The sequence below is a fragment of the Topomyia yanbarensis genome, chromosome 2 (assembly GCF_030247195.1).
Source record: "Topomyia yanbarensis strain Yona2022 chromosome 2, ASM3024719v1, whole genome shotgun sequence".
Lineage (NCBI taxonomy): Eukaryota > Metazoa > Arthropoda > Insecta > Diptera > Culicidae > Topomyia > Topomyia yanbarensis.
The window spans coordinates 149,123,636-149,143,445 of NC_080671.1; the positions used below are offsets into that span (position 1 = coordinate 149,123,636).

The window sequence follows — 19,810 nt, forward strand, 5'->3', positions numbered from 1 at the left end:
AAAACTGTTCATCTGCTGATAAAATAATTTTGGCTGTTAATCCTCCTAGAGGTGATTATGGAGAATTTACACTTCAAGCAAATTTAGGTCGAGACTTAAAGTCTCCAGCAGGGTTTTCGAGAGCGCTATTTCAAACAACTGTAACTAGATTTTCCGGTCCGAGCACCCTTACTGGGTGTGGTGGTATTTAAAGGGACAATTACCTTAAGTACGGGGACTCACGTGGGCTCCTCTCCCGTTGACTGCAGCTGGTGGTGTTGGTAGAGCTATGAGGTTAGGGCAGGTCTGCAACAAAATGGAGGGAGAGAAGCCGATGAATTTACATTCACTCAATAAGCACTTAGTGTGGTACATCCAATCGCTCTTCTCACTCGTGGAGAAGACGCTGATTCGGATTGCAGCCGGTATCAGACTCACCTCCTCCGACCACTCTCGTCGGTACAGGACTCGTCGTGATGGATGCTGCCTTTGACTCGTGGTTCACCGCCGACTCCTTGGAGGTTATCCACGGCTTCTGCCCACGTTCATTTCCGAGTGGCTGACTCGACTGCTGCGGTCAACGGGCTGATTCCGGTAAACCCTCTGGTTTTATCAAACACACTTGTAGCACACGCGGAAAGCTAAACTCAATAAAAAACGGACTTATATTCCAGGCACATAAACCGGTGTTGACTCGCTCACAGCTCACTCATGAAGAACCTAAAGAAATCCTTTGCAGCGGCTTCTTCCAAGCCGCTATTGTCGATCGGATCCCATTGTACGTCAAATGACAGTGGTTGACACTATCGCATGGTGGGGCGAAAAGCTCGATGGAGAGCCATGAACCACTATTAGCGCTGTTGGTAGGATAGGGTTTACGAAACCGTATTTGGGACTAGCAGTGGGATGGGATAGAATTCGTGAGCGTTAGGGATCGGATCATCATCGCCTGCTGATCACCTCCTCATCGAGTTCATCCCAGAGTGAGTCGGGTGTCCGAACACAAGGATGAATGAAATTGGAAGTTTCATCGATTCTTCCCAGCAGAATCGCTACACAACTTTGTCAAAGACATAAATATCCCACATATTCAGAGTATCGAAATATAGTAGTAGAAAACCTTTGGAACAAGCTATTCTGAAATTACTGTATTTAATAAATCTCTTCTGCTGCAATGAAACAATAAATTCACATTGCCTTCAAGCTTTCAAAAAAATATTTAAGAGAACTTGATTTAAAACAAATAATTCCCAGATATTAAAAGGACTATCGGTTTACCCAAAAACACAAAGAATGATTCAATTTTTAGAAGCTAGCACCAATTCGGCGCTAGCTTAGTCCGCCCACCAAGTTACTTTCGGATTCTGATGAGATGAAGTCGAAACGCAAGTTTCAGTTCCATCCATCCATAATTTAGTTATAGGTTTTGTGTTCTCAACTCACTATGATTGTTTCAAATAATTTTCTCCGTAGCGAAGAAAAAATTGTTTTCACCTAAATTTTTCTTCACTAAGGCGAAATATAGCATGCCCAGTCCATTTAAATCCCTATATGCTGCATTCATGTAGTCTTCATATTTTCAACAAAATTGTTTAAAATGACATTGTCGAAAACTTTGCTGAAGGCACCATGTCTCTTAATATTTTTGAAGAATTAATTCTCCATAATTGCCTCTTTGAGAGTTGATCACTAGAATTTCTATATCAAAGCATGCGCTGTTTTATGTTGATAGCTTCCCGAAGTTTTCAAACCCTCAAAGTCATGGATTATTAAATTAGGTGATCTTGAACGTTGAAATTTTTTTCGATCATTTATCCCACTTTAAAAGATTGCAATTTTTGACTTCATTGATATATTATACAAGAAAATAATCTAGAGGTTTGAAAACTGTTCCATGTTGATTCTTCTTGTTTGTGGACTGGAATGACATCTGGGGCCCTATTCTCACAGTCACGTCGCCTAGTGACTAGAGGGAAATTTTCTTCTAGTCACTAAGTGACGTGACTGTGAGAATAGGGCCCCTGTTAGACTACTTATATTTTTGAGTTTTCAATAATTTATCAAACTCATATTAAATTTTAGCATTTTTCGAATAATTTGCGACTTCCATCAAACCCTCCCCAAACCAAATTTCTGGCTACGCCACTGATTATTATATTTCATTGAGTCAGCATTGTAATTCTCTCTCACTCACGCGAGAAGCAGCTTATCCGATGTCCAACTTTTCCAATGAGTCGCAAAATTCTTCGTCTCCACAAATAGCGTGAGAATAATTTTCCGGATAAAATTTATTTGATTTTTTCCTTCTCACCGGAGAAGGCGATAATATTTTAATTTCTTAGAAATCAATAAAAGCGTCAAAATATATACATAATTTCAAAGAAAAGCGACAAAGAAGTACAATTGACTTGTTTTTTCGTGTTTTGGAATAGCGACAGCAAGGCAGCGAGCACGAAAAGGATACCGTGATAAACTCATTCGCTCATTCTACGATAGTTTTATTTATCCGGAGAAGTTGTGTGAGTGCCAATAACTTTGCGTGTGAAAATGTGAGTTTTTATTGTCGCAGTAGTAAATTATCATATGAGCGGTAAATGCAATGCCTGTAATTGAGGTATTAAGCAGATATTGAAGAAACATTCTTTAATACCTCATTAATTTTATTTATTTATTTTAGTATTATTTATGTATTCCAGTGAATACCAAATCAATTTCTTATTGAATACTTCGAAACAATGGAATTAACAGTTATTCAAAGATTTTTGTTGTTAGGGGAAACTTTGCCAGTGCAATCACTATTCAGGTTATCTTTTGTGGCTGCCTCTGTTTGGTACACATGTTACAAATTGCCCGTCAATAGAACAATTTGAAATTCATCCTAAGCGCGGGGCCCCCTAAAATCCTGGGGCCCCAGACCTTAGCACAGTGTGCCCATGCGTAAAGACGGTAGGGGAGCCCGGGGCTAGTTGGCGGTTGGGGTAGGTTGGCGGAATCCCCTTTTCTCCGTTTCTAATAGACATAAAGCGCTGTCTCTCGTTGTGAACCTCAAGTAATAAGAAAAGCATTATCCAAGGTGTTTTTGTTGCAAAACATTTTGTTTAGTAGAAGTTGTGGGTGATATTGTGTTTTTGAGCATACTTTGTAAATTTTCATAATTTTAAACATTTTGTGTTATTTAAGGTGGTTTCCGATGACCCAATATATGGACCACATATGAGATATCGAAGTTCGGTTTAGCCTCCCTTTTATCTTGAACTGTATAGTCAAGATAGGGTATAGTTTGAGTTCCTTTATTATACTCAGATGACAATTTAAATCCCCATCAAATAGTGGTTTACCCTTTAGCACTCTCGAGAGCCAAGTCTCGCCTCCCCCATAACATGTTTGTGCAATGAAGGTAGATGAAGCATGGCTTCCATAGCTATTGTAGGTGTGGATTTCATAGCGCCTGTGATAGAGATACAGGCTAGACTCTGAACTTTAGTTAGTTTAGTCTCGACGGCCTTTTGTTTAACTGTGTGCCACTATACAATGCAGGAATAAGTTACTCGTGGTCTGGTTGTGTTCGTGTAGGACCACAAGTTGGTTTCAGACCCCAAGTTTACCCGAAGATTTTACTGCACACTCACAGTGCTGTTGTTGCTTTATTGACGGCGTATGTCAGGTACGAGCTCCAATTCAGTTTTTTGTTTAGGATAACACCTAGGTGTTTCGCTTCTTCTGCGTACTTAATTATAGTTCCACTGAGAGTTGGGGGATCCAACTTCAGTTTTTTCCTATTGGAAAACGGTACAATGACCTGCAAGGTTCACGTTGGGCCCATCTTTGAAACACCAGGTCATGATAAAGTTCAGGGCTAATTGAATCCGACCGCTTAGTACAGATTCATGTTTTCCCCTCACAATTGGGACAATATCATCTGCATATCTCGAATCTCGGAACCCAGTCAGATCAGTGAGAAGATTGTACACCACTTTTGACCAGAGCAGGGGTGATAGCAGTCCTCCGTGGGGACAGCCCCTATTGGCTGTTATAGTTGCTTTCGCGTCTCCCAGCATTGCTGTGATCTCTCGACTCTTGAACATTGCAAGAATCCAGCCCCCTATCGATATTTCTACTCCCCGTTTTGCCAGGGCCTTAGGAATTTATTTAGGACGTATTATCGCAAATTGCTATTTTTCTTGAAATCGAGGGTTTTCTCAATAAGTGTCTCTAAGGTATGTAGGACTATTTCCGTAGCTTCCTTTTGATGTGCAAACTGGAACTTGTTTAGCGGAAATTTCGATAAGCGCTTCGTTCGAATATGGTGGTCCAGTCGTTTTTCTATCAGTTTCAGAAGTGTTGATGTCAAATTAATAGGTCTAAAGGCCTTGGGTAGTGTCAAGTCTTTTTTACCTGTTTTGTAATAAATATTACCGCAACTTCTCTTCAGCTTATAGACTGGAAGTGGATGTTTAGTAGAACCGGAAAAATTTTGTCTACCGATTTTTTGTAGGAATATTGGAAGAATGTTATAAGGGCCGAAGGATTTGTAGAATTCGTAGGTGTTGATAGCTCATTTAATTAGCGATGGTGTGAAAATCAACAGGCCAGTTTCTGTGATGCTTCACAAGTTCTGTAGGGACGGAGTCCATAACAACCCTGACCTGTCGAATTCTCGTCTTTCGCAACCGACCCAGGAAAGTGGATGTTCATTAGAATATCCTAGATTTTCGTTCCACCAAAGAACATCACGACATACAGACCTCGTTAAAAGAGGACAACTGCCATTAGATGCGGTGTTGCTCCTCTTTTGTAGGTCGTTTGCCGCATTATCCAGACCTTACTCCCCATTCTTTTCGACTGTTCCTGGTGTGAGCGGTATACACACATATTAGTTTTCCTTATTTCCCTGTGTTTTTGCACTGTGAGTTTATTGGTTTCTATGGCGAACACTGTGTCTGTGATCCGACAGTCTAGGTTCGTCAGAAGCGTGCCAACTCTTTATCTGTTCCGTTATTTGAGTGCGTTATATCCGTGCTACCCCATATTGTGTGATGTGTATTGGCAACACATCCAATGATAAAGGGCTTGTTTATGCTTCTGCAGTACTTTATGAGAGCATCGATTTCAGGTGGTGCTTATGTATCCGCATCGCCAGGGAAGTAGACAGATGCGATCAGTTATTGGCGAAAATTTTATTGCTCTGTTTATCAAAACTGCAGCTCTTGATGTTGGCTGGTCGATACAATATACTAACTTGTGAGCTGAGAAATTAAAACCGAAGATTTTATGCTTATTTGTCCGCGGCTCCTATCGAAGAGTGATTTCTAGGCTTTATATAACCATTTGGGCTAGTGTCCTTCGGCCGAATGACATTCGGCCTAATGACCCAGCATCCTCTCAGATAATCAAGTGTCACATCTCATTCATAGTTATACATATTAAGGTTGAACAGAGAAACGGATAAAAATTGAAAATGAAAGAAGCAGCTTTTTCACACCGTTTGTTAGATCTTCATGAAAATCAATCAGCTTATGTAGAATATGTAGAATACAGTACTGCTGATTGATTTTCATAAAGATTTAACAAACGGCGCGAAAAAGCTTTTTTTGTTTTCGATTTCTGTTCGTTTTTCTTTTCAAGCTTAAGTACCTATTGTATAATGTGATTGCCGGAAGGGTAGTTAAGCGAATCCATCCAAGGCGCCATTATTTATTTTCCCAAAATTCGTGCTAGTTGTAAAAGGGGTGATAGGTAAGTATTGGGACCTCGGAAGGTTAATCAAGTTTCATACAATACAATACTTCAAAAATACCTGATTCCAATTAATTTATTTACTACGATATTTCAATGACTATTATACCGTGTAAGTATATTAATACAAATCATTATGCTATTTATACAGTTAAAAAAAACAAACAAGATGGCCATACGAAAGCTAATAAGAAATGTTCCGTAGCGGTTGCTACAGCCCTCAGAAGGTCAACTTAAGTTTTAATGCTTTGAACATAAACGTTAGTATATCAGTTGCTTCATCAATCTTTTTAGCTGTTGGTTTACCGGCTCCATGTCCTGTTTTGCTATATACTCGCAGTAACAGTGGATTTTTCTGAAACTCACAATCCTTAATTGCATGATGCAATTCGGCAACGAACTTCAGCGAATGCAGCGGACTAACACGATCGTCGTGGTCCGCGGTTAGGACAAGCGTCGCAGGATACTCCTCTTTCTCGGACTTTGGCGTGTGCACATTGTGAAGCGGAGAATACTTGTACAGGTTTTCAAAGTGTTCCTTCTGCTCGACATCACCATAATCGGACACCCAAGCGCGACCGACGGTAAACTTATGGAAGCGCAGCATGTCCATGACGCTGAAATGAAGACGAATTACAAACATTGTTCGGGAATTTCCAACGCAATCGTTTTATTACCCCACTTGAGAAACTGCGGCTCCAAATAGGTCTGGTCGTTGATTAATACATGCTCCAACTAGCAAACCTCCGTTGGAGCCGCCATGGATTGCGATTTTTTTGTAACGGGTACGGCCACTCTCCACCAGATGCTTAGCCGCATATTGGAAGTCGTCGAATACATTCTGCTTCTTCAGCAGTCGGCCTGAGTTATGCCAACGTTCGCCGTACTCACTGAAAATAGTTCAAATAATGATGAAATGTTCTACGACAGGGCGCTAATTAACTAACCCGCCACCACGAATGTTTGGATAAGCGAGAATCCCATCAAACGAATCGATGAACACCAAACCTGTGATACTGAAGAATGGCTGGACACAAACATTAAAACCTCCGTAACCGTAAAGTAGGCAAGGTTTTTCCACTTGCTAGAATTGGACGAAGAGGGTAATAAAGAAGATATCCATGGTTATACTACTGCATCTTTGCACTAAATCTCAAAATTAAAACATGCTATTAACTTACATCATCCGCTTTCTTTTGCACTACAAACATCGGAATCCGTTCACCATCCTTGCTCTCGTAGAACACCTGGTCTACCTTGTACAAACTGTTATCAAAGTTTTCGATCTTAACCTGCCGGAAAATGACAGCCTGCGGTTCCTCTTTGGCAAAATCATAATGATAGATAATTCCTGGCGTTAAGAAAGACACGAAATGGTAGAACATCTCCGAATATTTTTTCTTGCCACTGAACCCTACGATGGTACCAATCTCCAGCTTGAACGTGGATATAAAACTACCGTCATGCAAGCTGTGTACCTGCAGTACCGACTTAACATCGTCAATGTAAGCAAGCACAAGCTTGTCCTTGTTGACGCAGTTGGACCAGTCCAGCACGTTCTTTGGATGCTCCTCAATTAAAGTTTTCCAGTTGTCGATGGCAGGGTTTTCGAAATCAATGTTCACAATACGATAGTTTGGTGCGCACTTGTTTGTACGAAATGAGAAAATGCTTCCTTCGTTTGTAATGTACTGCAATGGTTTTAGACATTTGAGATTTTTTATCGAGAGAATATCAATTGCCGTACTTACATCGTAATCACTGTCGAACTCGCTAACCACTTTGACAAAGTCCAACTTTCCTTTGATGCCTCCGGAATTTCCCAGGTTGCTGAAGTATAGTAACATGTCCTTACAACCCTTCATGATGAACAGCATCAGGTACTTTCCACAGTCAGACACCTCTGGCGTTCTAGTAAAGTAGACAGAAAAGCAATGGTGAAAGTCTAGAAAATGCGAACGGTCAACTCTAGCTATTTATTGAAGTGTTCGGGTTAGAACGTGGGTCAAGCTGGGAGTGCCGTCTACAATCGCGCATCCAGCTGAAAAATCGAGCCAGGCTGTCGACTTACAAGAAAGTGATGACTGCAAATCGTGACGATAGGCAAAACAAGTCGGCCAAAGAACGATCGCGAAAGCTGTACATGCAAATGCTGACGAAGTTTAACCCTAGAACGTTGCACTGGGGTACCACACGCCCGCCATCTGTGGAGCTGCGTGAAGACGAGAATACGGCATTTACCGACCTTGGACGGGTCTGGGTCAATTGGCATAAATTCATTTGGCATAAGGTAATTCGGCATAATTTTGAGCCGTGCTACTGCTGAAGATTTTTTCGCATAAATATTTTATGTTAAGGAAAACAGTAAAATTAGCACAACGGAGTGATTTCTACTCGTAATGACGAAAGTTCATACATGGCGTGTGTAAGTGCAAATAAAAATTCCCTTATAATACCTGGTGGCCACTTGGAATCACCCTTTGTTAACGGGCTGTATGGCCAACAACTCAGCGAAAATGTGCTTGTTGATTACTGATACTAAACGGAGCATTTGTACAGCTAAGTACCAATTACTCCATTCTTTTCAATTTTGTTGCATTAATTTTCCATTTCTGACTAACGGGAAGGTATGTCCGACGATTAACATCCTTTCAGGCTTAATGGAGGCCGATTTGCATGCCGATGTCAAAAATAATGCTGATAAGTTTCCTTTTCAATACAAACCATATGACACATTCTTTCGTGACGTTACAACGATTTGACGAATCTTCATTCCATAAATATGTTATAACTTTATCAAATGAACGCCTACATCAAAACTTATCACATATTTAGAAAGTAGACAAAATTTCACGAAAGATTCAACCGACATAAACTGAATAAACTGGAAGAGGGTTGTGTTATGACCAATAATGTAACGTGACGTTACAACGCGTCACAAATTAGAACCTTCAGCGTATTTCACGAGGGGTGGCCTTAGCGTAGTTGGTAAATTGATTGCCTTATACGCAGCGCACCTGGGTTCGAGTCCCGATCCCGCACATAGGGTTAGAAATTTTTCATGTGATTTTTCTAACCCGAAGAGGCGAATGACCTTAAGGTTAAAACCTCTATAATCGAAATAAAAAAAAAATTAAAAGTCAAAATATCTGCTCTATAAGATTTTTTTATCAAGAACCAATCTTCTATGAAGTATTTCTAAATAACTTACGAATAATTAGGTGTCATTAAATATAAAGTTTATTGCTTTGTTTCTTTTTAATCATCTTTTACTTTCGTGACGTTACAACGCTCCTTTCTCAGGAAAAGCGATATCTCATTGCGTTGTAACGTCACGAAAATCTTCAACTTTTCTATAACTCTGTAAATCACGCTGGTGCTTTTGTTTTGAGTGAAAGTTTAAATATTTATTACATATAGGCATGTTAATGATATTTTACTCGAATAAACATATGGGGTTGTCCAAAAATCACGATACGATTTTCTTTCATATCTGTTATAGATATATTTAAGCCATTTGACACATTTATTTATTTTATACGGCTCAATATGTAAACTACCAGGAGCCGGAAAAATAGGTTTTATAACATATTTCACAAAAGAAAATAAACTGGCAGTATTGCTTTGTTTAATTTGGAATCAGGTTCCCGATCCGAGTTTATAGTATGATATTTGTATTCTTAGGCTTAAGGGTGGACAGAGAAAGGACAAAAATCGGAAACGAAAAAAGCAGTTTTTTTCCACACCGTGTGTTCATAAAAATCAATCAGCTTATGTAGAATGTTGTTACAGTACTGCTGATTGATTTTTATGAAGATCTAACGTACGGTATGAAAAAACTGCTTTTTTCGTTTTCGATTTTTGCCCTTTCTCTGTTCAACCTTAAACAAGTGGATTTATATGAGGAAGCGAGCACAATTTAAGCGCCAGACAATCGATAGGGCTCGGTACACTGAAGTATTGTATATGTTATAGTTACTTTTTACTTGGGGAGACGACCGGATGAAGATCTTATAAAAAAGTTATAGTTACAAATATTCAAAGAAAAAGAACACGTCACATCACCGTAATGTTACGAAAGGATGTGTTACATCCAGTCGTTGATTCGACGGGATTTAAAATGTCGGCAAACTCCAACAAACACTCTCCATCTATCTTTTTCGAGCTCATTTGAGACCATGACCACAGCCAAAGCCTTTTTATCCGACTCTAAGCAATTGAGACGATTTAGTGTGGTCAACCAGAAAGGTCTCTGTAGCCCCAACTATTACGTCACAATCTCCCGTAAATTCGAATAGATCCATAACGGATTTAATATCACAGGCAATTCGATGATGTAGCTGCTTCAACGATGTATTTCGGTTTGTAACGGAAGAATTGGTTGGTACCTGACTGACAGCACTTGAGACTACAACTGTGGTCGCCGACAACCTTATAACAGGCGGCGGGTCGAAGATAGTGAAGTGTGAAATGGTTGATTGCTGGGAGGAAAGAAGTATTCCGGGAACGAATTAATATTCATGCCTAAATACTACCCCAAGTACAAAACTCGGAAATTCCCTCACAACCTTCCAACGCATGTCCTGGACTACGTTGCTGTTAGCGCGATTGCATCGACACGTATCATATGACCAGCCAGCGTCGAGGAGAATACAGCGGAGGTGAACTTTAACCCTCCGGCACTCGCGCCGTAGTCTTTTGTGCAACACCTTCCGAAACTCTAGCGAAATCTTCTTCCAGCACCAGCGGTTGCTCATTCGGGGAGCCATTCGCGCGAGTGCCGGAGGGTTGATGAAATATAATGTGACGTTGTACAATCGTTTATTAAAAATACCTCGCCCAGTGCATTCGAGTTTTGTAGATCGAATTTTATATAAAAATTTGTTTATTTTCTGAACCTATAATTAGGTTTGATGAAAGATTTCATTTGAAAACGTTATAACAGATTTATAGAATGAGGGTCAAATCGTTGAAACGTCGCGTGTGTTGATGGTATATAACCCCTTAAGGGTATACATTCTGAATTTATAAATATCACGCTAGTATAATTTCCTGTTTATGAAACAACTTGAAAGCGTTTTAATAAACCATTCGAAGTAAGCTTTAACACTATATCTGAAAAATCATTTAAGCATCTGATAAAAGTTGATTTACGTGACGTTACAACGCAAAGTGTATCCTGTTGTAACTTTTGATCCGCACATCCAATAAAAGAAGTTGGAGGCTTTTTGTAAAAGTATTTTTGAATACAAAGAGAATCCGGAATATAAATTTGAACAAAATTGTAATTTATGATAAACTGAATAAATATGCATTTTTCGTGACGTTACAACACAGAAACAATCAAAACTTCTATTAGTTCAAAAAAAATGCCAAAAAAAGTCAAATATGAGTGAAAATCCTTCTAGTGTTATTATTCTACACTCAATAACAAACAAATTCCTTTAAACAGATTAAAATTTCAATAATAGTTACATGAAATAGAACTTTTTTAGAAGTCAATAATTCAGAAACCATTTTTCCGTGAAATTCAACTTTCTTCTCTATATATTTTTCAACTATTTGAAGAAATGTCAAAAATTTGATTACATAATTTTTGATGGTTTAAACACTACCGAAACGAGAAAAATGAATGTGATACCAAAATAAGACAAAACAAAAACATCCTTCTGGTGTACAAGCCCGCGCAATGTGTCATATCCATTTAATACAACCGGCCCCTGGATGGTTTACTTCTGAACCAAAGTTAAGCCATTAGCGTCATCGACATATCGCATGATCTACTAAACAACACTCAGGCGAGTACAAAGAAGTATTTTGTCTACGTAGCCGTCCGGGAAGTAGAGATTGATGGTGTTGTCTCTGAGAGGGGCCTTAATTGCGAAATATGGAGTTGGTTACTTCCAGAACCCTTCGCTTCACTCTGTGAAAATTCTGGTACGCGTTCAGCAAAAATCGTGGAGTAAAGAAAACTTATTTTCCAACAGCCTCAATTTTAGTCGCCAGATCTATACTTCCAAACTTTTTTTAACGAGGCTCGTCTATCTGTTCGCCTTTTTGTGCCATGGGACATGAGCTGCCGTCGTTGCAAGCAATGAAGGCGTAGAGTTACCTAATGTAGAAACAAGGCGCAGTGTGGAAATTATTTTGAGAAACGCTACAAGAAATGCTAAAGAATGCTATACCCTACGGGCCACGACTAATTTGTGCGCTCCCTTGTTTACTAAAGAGCGAGATACTAACATTCCCATAGAGGGAACATCTTCTAATATGCCTATACGTTTTCGAAAGAGAATCAGCTCCCTCGTAAGGACCTGAGAGTGTCCCTTAATGGGTGCAGTTACAAAACCGACATAAGTGCGTAAGAGTTATTATTTTCCTAGGTTTTATACAATTCATTTGCATTATATAAATCCTGGTTAACTTCCGATGTAGATCTTCCACAATTTTAACATTATTCACCAGGGCCAAGAAAGCGCTTTGGTATAAAAGTGCTATTATTTCAATCTTCTAGGTACCAGGTAATGAAGCTGTCGCTTGTCAAGCTCGAATCAAAGGCAAAAACTTATTGACATTGTTGGCATATACATCGAACCTCAGCTGGCTCTAGAAGACTTTAACTCCTATGGTATGCTATGAGGTTGTCTTCACGGTGATAACCGATATATCTTACTGCGTGATATTCGCGACAATGACCATATTGAACACGATGGAAATGACCCGAATGCCTACTCCACAAGCGGCCAAACGCGTTAGATTTGTCATTGTACGCGACCTCGCTACATTTAGTGTGCCCATTGGTAGAAAGAGCTACGCGTCCACTATATCCGAAACAATCGAATCAAAACAAGAAATTCCTCCAGTGAAAGCGTAGAACGTTTTGACTGACTCGATTTTGTACACTGCAATTAAAGACGAAACGAGTACTCAGCGCAAACAACCGTGGACGGTTTCCAGTAGTGCTCAGAATTGTACGCGCAAGTCCTATAATTCCATTCTGAACGTTGGAACGCCCGAATTTTTCCGAACATACGCAACGTTAGAAGCTCAAAAAAAAACTTGATGAAAGCTGAATAACGCGGTTATTGGCACTGGTTCGTCGACGGGCTAAAGAGAGAAACAATACTTCGTCTAGTGGTACTCGATTCAACCTTTGACCGCAATATACGGAACCAAGAATGCTTTTCGGACGACAACAGCATTCCATATAAATCCACATTCAAACCGTAGACGTTTCGCGATGAAATGAGAATACTGTATATACACTAGAGTGGCTCGCGGTTGTATGGGAAAGCTTCAAAATGATTTAAACTAGCGGGCACAGCACTTTTTGAGTTCCTTTTGTGGTCCCAAATGCCTGTTCAAAATTTGGTAGCGGTTGGTTGCTTCCCGGGTTTGCGCATTGCGTTCAAAGTTTGCATAGGATTTTATATGGGGAAATCAATTATTTTGCATTTTAATTAATAAAGATCCCTATTTCACTGATAATGAAAAATCAGCTACATAAAACTATAGTTCAAACCTTGGTTAACAACTTTGCCGAAGACCGTAACTAGCTACGAGTTTTCAAAAAATAGTTATAACGATTTTAAAACTTATGGTAAAATCCAAATGCAGAAATTAATTATTTCTTCCAACACTGTCAGTACACCACGACACCAATACTTGAAACTTGAACAAATGAGAATATATTCATCGCAGAGACTTGGTACCTTTGAATGAAATGTTCAGAATGAATTGCTGAATAACACAGACGTAGTCAGAAAATGAAAAGTTACCGGTTTCGACAAAGTTGTTAACCAAGGTTTGAATTATCGTTTTATAAACCTGGTTTTTCATATTGAGTGAAATAGCGATCTTTATTAACGTAAATGCAAAATAATTGATTTCCCCATATAAAATCCCATACAAACTTTAAACGCAATGCGCAAACCCGGGAAGCAATCGACCGCTCCCAAACTTTTCACAGGCATTTGGGACCACAAAAGGAACTCAAAAAGTGCTGTGCTGAAAAATGTCATTTTCGAGCCACTCTAATATACACGTAATGGTTGTTCTTTGAACACACAAATTTGTCTGAGAGCAAAGATGCTCGTGCGCATATCACCGTGACGTTCGTCGAAAATTGACAAATTTCGTAGGACAATGGAAGTTTAGGAATTCCAAAGGTATCAACAAATCTCGTTTTAAAGGGGACGGATGAAGGTCGTGACTTCCTTCGGATGATATCTCGGGTGATGTCGAATAATTGTGCGATGAATACGCGTCTCCAACATATCAAGATCGAGGAGAGCGATTGTAGTAAAAGTTATCGCACCATTAAACATGTTGTCTGGTCATGCGCCTAGTGCTCTAGCGCCAGATCTCCATTAAACGAATCCCTTCTCGTTCCAGTCCTAGATGTGCTGACTATTCTCGATCTCCCCTACTTTAAACACGATAGATGTCCAAATTTAGTTATCTCTTCTCTTTTGGTTGACATGCTAACACCTACCTGGAAATCTGATCCCAAGAGTTCCCAGCGGATATAAGGATACCAGTTTGTCTAAACGCTACAAATTTAATTTCTTTTTCTCCTGTCATCCTGTTATCCGCGTATTATCACTTTCCTTGATACGATCTCTGTTACTGATGTCAGAATCAATCCCTCGCGTGTATGTGTTTTGTCTTCCTTATAAAAAGCCTACTACTTTTTCTCCTTGTTGCAATTTTTAATTAAATGATTCATTATTTATTTTTTTATTTATTTAGTTCAATATCAATTTCATGATAACACTGAATCAACAATTTGCCTCCACAATACTCGATTTGTAGCTGCGGCTCTCCAACGTCGGTTATGCCCAACACTCGCCAAATCACGTTCTACCTGGTCCGCCTATCGTGCTCTCTGCGCTCCTCGCGTTCTTGTACCAACCGGATCATTAGCGAACACCATCTTTGCAGGATTGTTATCCGGCAATCTTGCAACATGCCCTGACCACCGTATCCTTCCATCTTTGGCCACCTTTTGGATACTGGGTTCGCCATAGAGTGCAACACGCTCGTGGTTCATCCTTCGCCGCCACACACCGTTCTCCTGCACACCGCCGAAGATCGTCCTTAGCACCCGTCGCTTGAAAACACCTAGCGCTTGCAGGTCCTCCTCGAGCATGGTCCAAGTCTCGTGCCCGTAGAGAACGACCGGTCTTATAAGCGTTCTGTACATAGTGCATTTGGTGCGGGAGTGAATCTTTCTCGACCGCAGTTTCTTCTGGAGTCCATAGTAGGCCCGACTTCCACTGATGATGCGTCTTCGGATTTCACGGCTCACGTTATTGTCAGCCCTTTAATAAGGATCCTAGATAGAAAAAATCCTCCACTACTTCAAAGGTATCCTTGTCGATCGTAACGCTGTTTTCTAGCCGGATCCTGTCGTTTTCAGTTCCGCCTACCAGCATATACTTTGTTTTCAACGCATTTATCACCAGTTCGACTTTCGCTGCTTCGCGTTTCAGGCGGGTGTATAGGTCTGTCACCGTTCCAAATGTTCGGTCGATAATGTCCATGTCATCCGCGAAGCATAGAAATTGGCCGTGAAAATCGTGCTGTTGAGCCCGGCTCGTCGCATCACACCTTCCAGAGCGATGTTGAATAGTAGACATGAGAGTTCATCATCTTGTTTCAGTCCCTGTCGAGATTCGAATGGACTGGAAAGTTGACCCGAAATCCTTACGCTGCAGCGCGCTGTTTTGTACACCGTCCATCGTTACTTTGATCAGTCGAGTCAGCTTCCCGGGAAAGCTGTTTTCGTCCATGATTTTCCATAGCTCTACGCGATCGATACTGTCGTATGCCGCCTTGTAGTCGATGAACAGGTGATGCGCTGGGACCTGGTATTCACGGCATTTCTGGAGGATTTGCCGTACGGTGAAGATCTGGTCCATTGTCGACCGGTCATCGATGAAACCGGCTTAATAACTTCCCACGAATTCATTTACTTTAGGTGATAGACGACGGAAGATGATCTGGGATAGCACTTTGTAGGCGGCATTCAAAATGATGATCGCTCGGAGGTTCTCACACTTCAAATGGTCGCCTTTCTTGTGAATGGGGCAGATCACCCCTTCTTTCCACTCCTCCGATAGCAGTTCGGTTTCCCAGATCCTGACTACTAACCGGTGCAGACAAGTGACCAACTTTTCCGGGCCCAACTTGATGGGTTCTGCTGCGATACCATCTTTGCCAGCTGCTTTATTGTTCTTAAGCTGTTGGATGGCATCCTTAACTTCCCTCAACGTGGGAGTTGGTTCGTTCCCGTCCTCAACTGCACTGACGTAGTCAAATCCTCCGTTGCCTTGGTCATCTGTACCAACATTCTCCTCGCCGTTCAGGTGCTCGTCGAAGTGCTGCTTCCACCTTTCGATCACCTCACGGTTGCCCGTCAGCAGGCTCCCGTCCTTATCCCTACATATTTCGGCTTGCTGCACGAAGCATTTGCGGGATGCGTTGAGCTTCTGGTAAAACTTCTGTGTCTTGATTCTTGAGAACGGCACAGCAGTTCCATTTCCTCGCACTCCGCTTCTTCCAGGCGGCATTTTTTCTCCCGAAAGAGGCGTGTCTGCTGCCTTCGCTTCTTTTTGTGTCGTTCCACATTCTGTCGGGATCCATGCTGCAGCATGACCGCTCGCGCTGCATTGCATTGCTACGTGGTTGATGGCTGCTTCTACTGTTCTCCAGCAGTCCTCTAGAGGAGCCACGTCGAGCTCTCCCTCGTCCGGTAACCCTGCTCGAGGCTGAAGATTATCCTTGCTAAAAATTACAAGTTGCATGTACTTTAAAAATATTTCTGTCTGCATCCTTCAGTCTGAGTAAAATTGCATTATTATTTTTTGTATATCGATCAGAATTCCTTATTTTAAGATGTAGATGTATCAAAATATATTCCCTTAGCATAAATATAAAAAAATAATTTCAAATAATTCAAACAAATCATAATAACTATCCCACATTTTCTAGAAATTTTAATTGTAAAGCAAAGAAATTTGTATCTTAATAAAAATGTGAAATTGTTGCGCATCGAGAATTTCAGATGAATGCATTTTGTACACGAGACACATATGTGGTTAATCTCAGATTTTGTTTTGTTCCAAACCTTCGAGTGGGCAATCCCTCCCTCGGTTATTTTCGAGTGGGTAGTACTACCCACGTGTTCCGCCGGCCCTGGCGTGCTGTCCGACATCGCCGTCTGACTTAAACTAATTTGTAGCCCCTGTGTTTGAGTATTCCGGGCGAACGAGTGGATCACAGGTTTACTTGCGCCGCTTTAGTCTCAGTTTTGCGGCATGCCGCATTGCACTGGCTCCGCCCCAAGTGCTAAAGTAATGTAACAACCGATGGTTGAATATATATAAGTAATCATCGTTTGAAAAACTTGTCGAAATCCACAAATGATAAAGCATATAATTCGAAAGAACAGCTCATGATATAAAGAAAGATAATAAGGAAAATTTAATTATTTAACGCTGTATGGAAAACCAAAATTCACTGCCGATCATAATAATAATGGCCAAAACAAAACATCCACCTGGTGGATCGCAGTTCTACACTATACTATACTAAAACGTATGTCATAGCAAAGAATCCATAATTACAAGAATGAACAACCACAAAAATGCTAAAAATGAAATTCAGAAGAACTGGTCATATTTAAATGAAGGCAAAATCAGTTACAAAATATTTTAACTCGAAATATAATCAATATTAGGTAATGGATAAAAACACATTATTATTGCTTAGTGCATCTTTAACCTTATGGGTCATTCACCTGATAGCCAAATGCCGTTATTCCAAATAACCTTCAATGAGATCACTTAGCAAAATTATGCCAAATGACCTTCGGTGTGATCAATTCTTAAAATTATGCCAAATGACCATTATGCCAAATAACCGTTATGCCAAATGACCTTCAGTGTGATCAATTCTCAAAATTATGCCAAATGACCGTTATGCCAAATAGCCGTTATGCCAATGTTCGTTATGCCAAATGACCTTCGGTGATCAATTCTTAAAAATATGCCAAATGACCTTCAGTGTGATCAATTCTCCAAATTATGCCAAATGTCCACTATGCCAAATACCCGTTATGCCAGATGACCTTCAGTGTGATCAATTCTCAAAATTATGCCAAATGATCATTATGCCAAATGACCTTCAGTGTGGTCAATTCTTAAAATTATGCCAAATGACCATTATGCCAAATGTCATTGAGCCAAATGACTTTATGCCTAATGGCCGACTCCCCACTGTACGCGTCTTCCACCTAGTATCAGTGTATTTGCTGTAGATAACATTATCTGCACTATTTGTTTATATTACCCTCATTTGTGTCGAGTTAACTTCATATTGTGTTCCATATCAGTACTGAAATGGCAAGGCATGTATATACGAATTACAGAAATGTCATAAAACTTCTCATTTGCTTTTGCATGATGCAAACCAAACGGAAAATATGTCAGGAAAAATGTTGATGTAGTTGCGCTTTTCAATGAGCTCAAAACTACTACCGCGTAGTTCTTGAGATTTTGCCAATTGAAATTTGTAATTATTAAAAACTTTAAGAACACGGTAAAAATTAGTTTCCCTCATATTATCGCAAAACGTTGAGATTTCTACACCCACTTAGAGAAAACAATATTTGAAAAATAATACTAGAACTTTGAAACTCGCACGCCGTGCCACTGCACGTCTTCGTAAAATTGCTACTTACAATCTCCACGAAGGTTCCTCCGGGAATTCTGCAATAAGCACATCCTTGTCCTGTGATTCTCCAACGACATGATAGTATAATTTCTGATTTTCGTTCGCCGCCGTTTCCGAACCGTCGGCTTTTCCTTCAGCTACAGGGTAGCGAGCGTAGAAGAACCCCTTGTTGTCCTTTGTCCAAGAGGCCGTGACAAACTTACAGTGCTCTAAAACTTCAGGAAAGTCCACCCCTGTATTCACGTCTCGCATTCTCAGTTTGGTCCAATCAGATCCACTTTGACTTAAACCATAGGCAAATAGATTTCCATCGTCCGAGAATCGAGAACCAACTAAAGCAGTTGTTCCGTCCTTGGACAATAAATTGGGATCCAAAAAAACTTTCGGCTCGTCTTCCAGCGAGTTTTGTACATACAGAACGCTAAAATTAATGTAAAAATAGATTGACGAGACAAGCTGTTAAATTACAAATTACTAAATTACTCTTGATTCTGTAAACCGGTGTTCATGTAAAAGAAATATCGGTTTCCATGTTTGAACGGGCACGAATACTTGGGATAATTCCAACGTTTTGTCAGCTTTTCGTTCAACTTTTTCCACTCGTCACAACCTTCCAGAAACGGTTGCGATATCTTGTTCTGCTTTTCTACATAGGCTTGCGTTTCCTCCGAGTCCGGATCTTCCAACCAACGATATGGGTCAGCTATTTTAACTCCATGGAACTCCTCCACCACCGATTCATCGCGGCGGGCTTCCGGATACTGGAAATTGATACTTTCTTGCGCTTCAGGCATTGCTAACCGACGGTACTTACTCCAATTAGATAAAAAAGATTTCAACTGTGCTGCAATAGTAAAACTTTCTGTAATTCACCCCAATTTATGAAATACTCTGACAATTACTTTGAAGCCGCGGTATTTGTAGCTCACGAGACAGAATACTTGAACTGTTTGCTACTTGGTTTAGCAGGCGCAGCGTCTTCATATAACCCTGAAGTTTTGTGCTATGACTAGATATCAGTTTAAATAATGCAGCAATATAGAATTTCTTGTTAAAAAAATTGGCGACAAATTCACACCGGACTTCAATCAAAGCGAACGTTGGAGAAATAGAGCGAGTGAATGCGAATTTTTGACAAACATGCCCAGTCACTGGCAGGGTGGGCAGATTTGTTTGTTTCAGTACACAGCAAAAAACATCACATTTTATTAATTTTCAGAAGTTATTCCCAGTAAAGCTCAGCCGGAAATAAACTGGAATTCTGGCTGGTTCCAGTTCGTCCACGGGCTCCAGTAACACAACCGATTCTAACTAGAATCGGTTGTGACACTGGAGCCGGAATGCGAACTGGAACCAG

The 19,810-nt window shown here is 40.3% G+C and overlaps 1 protein-coding gene across 2 annotated transcripts; it reads right to left on the reverse strand.

Annotated features, from left to right (window-relative positions):
- Positions 1-5,773: 5,773 nt before the first annotated feature.
- Positions 5,774-19,599, reverse strand: LOC131681701 (prolyl endopeptidase). Of its 2 annotated transcripts, none has more exons than XM_058962673.1 (8): positions 19,356-19,599; positions 18,937-19,297; positions 18,461-18,874; positions 7,467-7,626; positions 6,897-7,406; positions 6,663-6,799; positions 6,393-6,605; positions 5,774-6,332 (listed from the first exon to the last, which is right to left on the reverse strand). In XM_058962673.1, exons 1-8 carry the CDS (start codon positions 19,435-19,437, stop codon positions 5,936-5,938), a joined length of 2,274 nt encoding a protein of 757 aa, XP_058818656.1. In that variant the 5' UTR covers positions 19,438-19,599; the 3' UTR covers positions 5,774-5,935. The 2 variants fall into 2 exon arrangements, with proteins under 2 accessions (XP_058818656.1, XP_058818657.1); XM_058962674.1 differs by having other exon boundaries at positions 18,937-19,292; positions 19,356-19,598.
- Positions 19,600-19,810: the final 211 nt, after the last annotated feature.

What these genes read in the sequence shown, in the direction of transcription:
- LOC131681701 (XM_058962673.1), bottom strand. Translation starts at nt 19,437, where the DNA reads ATGAAGACGCTGCGCCTGCTAAACCAAGTAGCAAACAGTTCAAGTATT. An exon ending in ACAAATACCGCGGCTTCAAA is followed by an intron (nt 19,298 to 19,355) that starts GTAATTGTCAGA and finishes TTACTATTGCAG; the next exon opens with CACAGTTGAAATCTTTTTTA. An exon ending in CCAAACATTCGTGGTGGCGG is followed by an intron (nt 6,606 to 6,662) that starts GTTAGTTAATTA and finishes AACTATTTTCAG; the next exon opens with TGAGTACGGCGAACGTTGGC.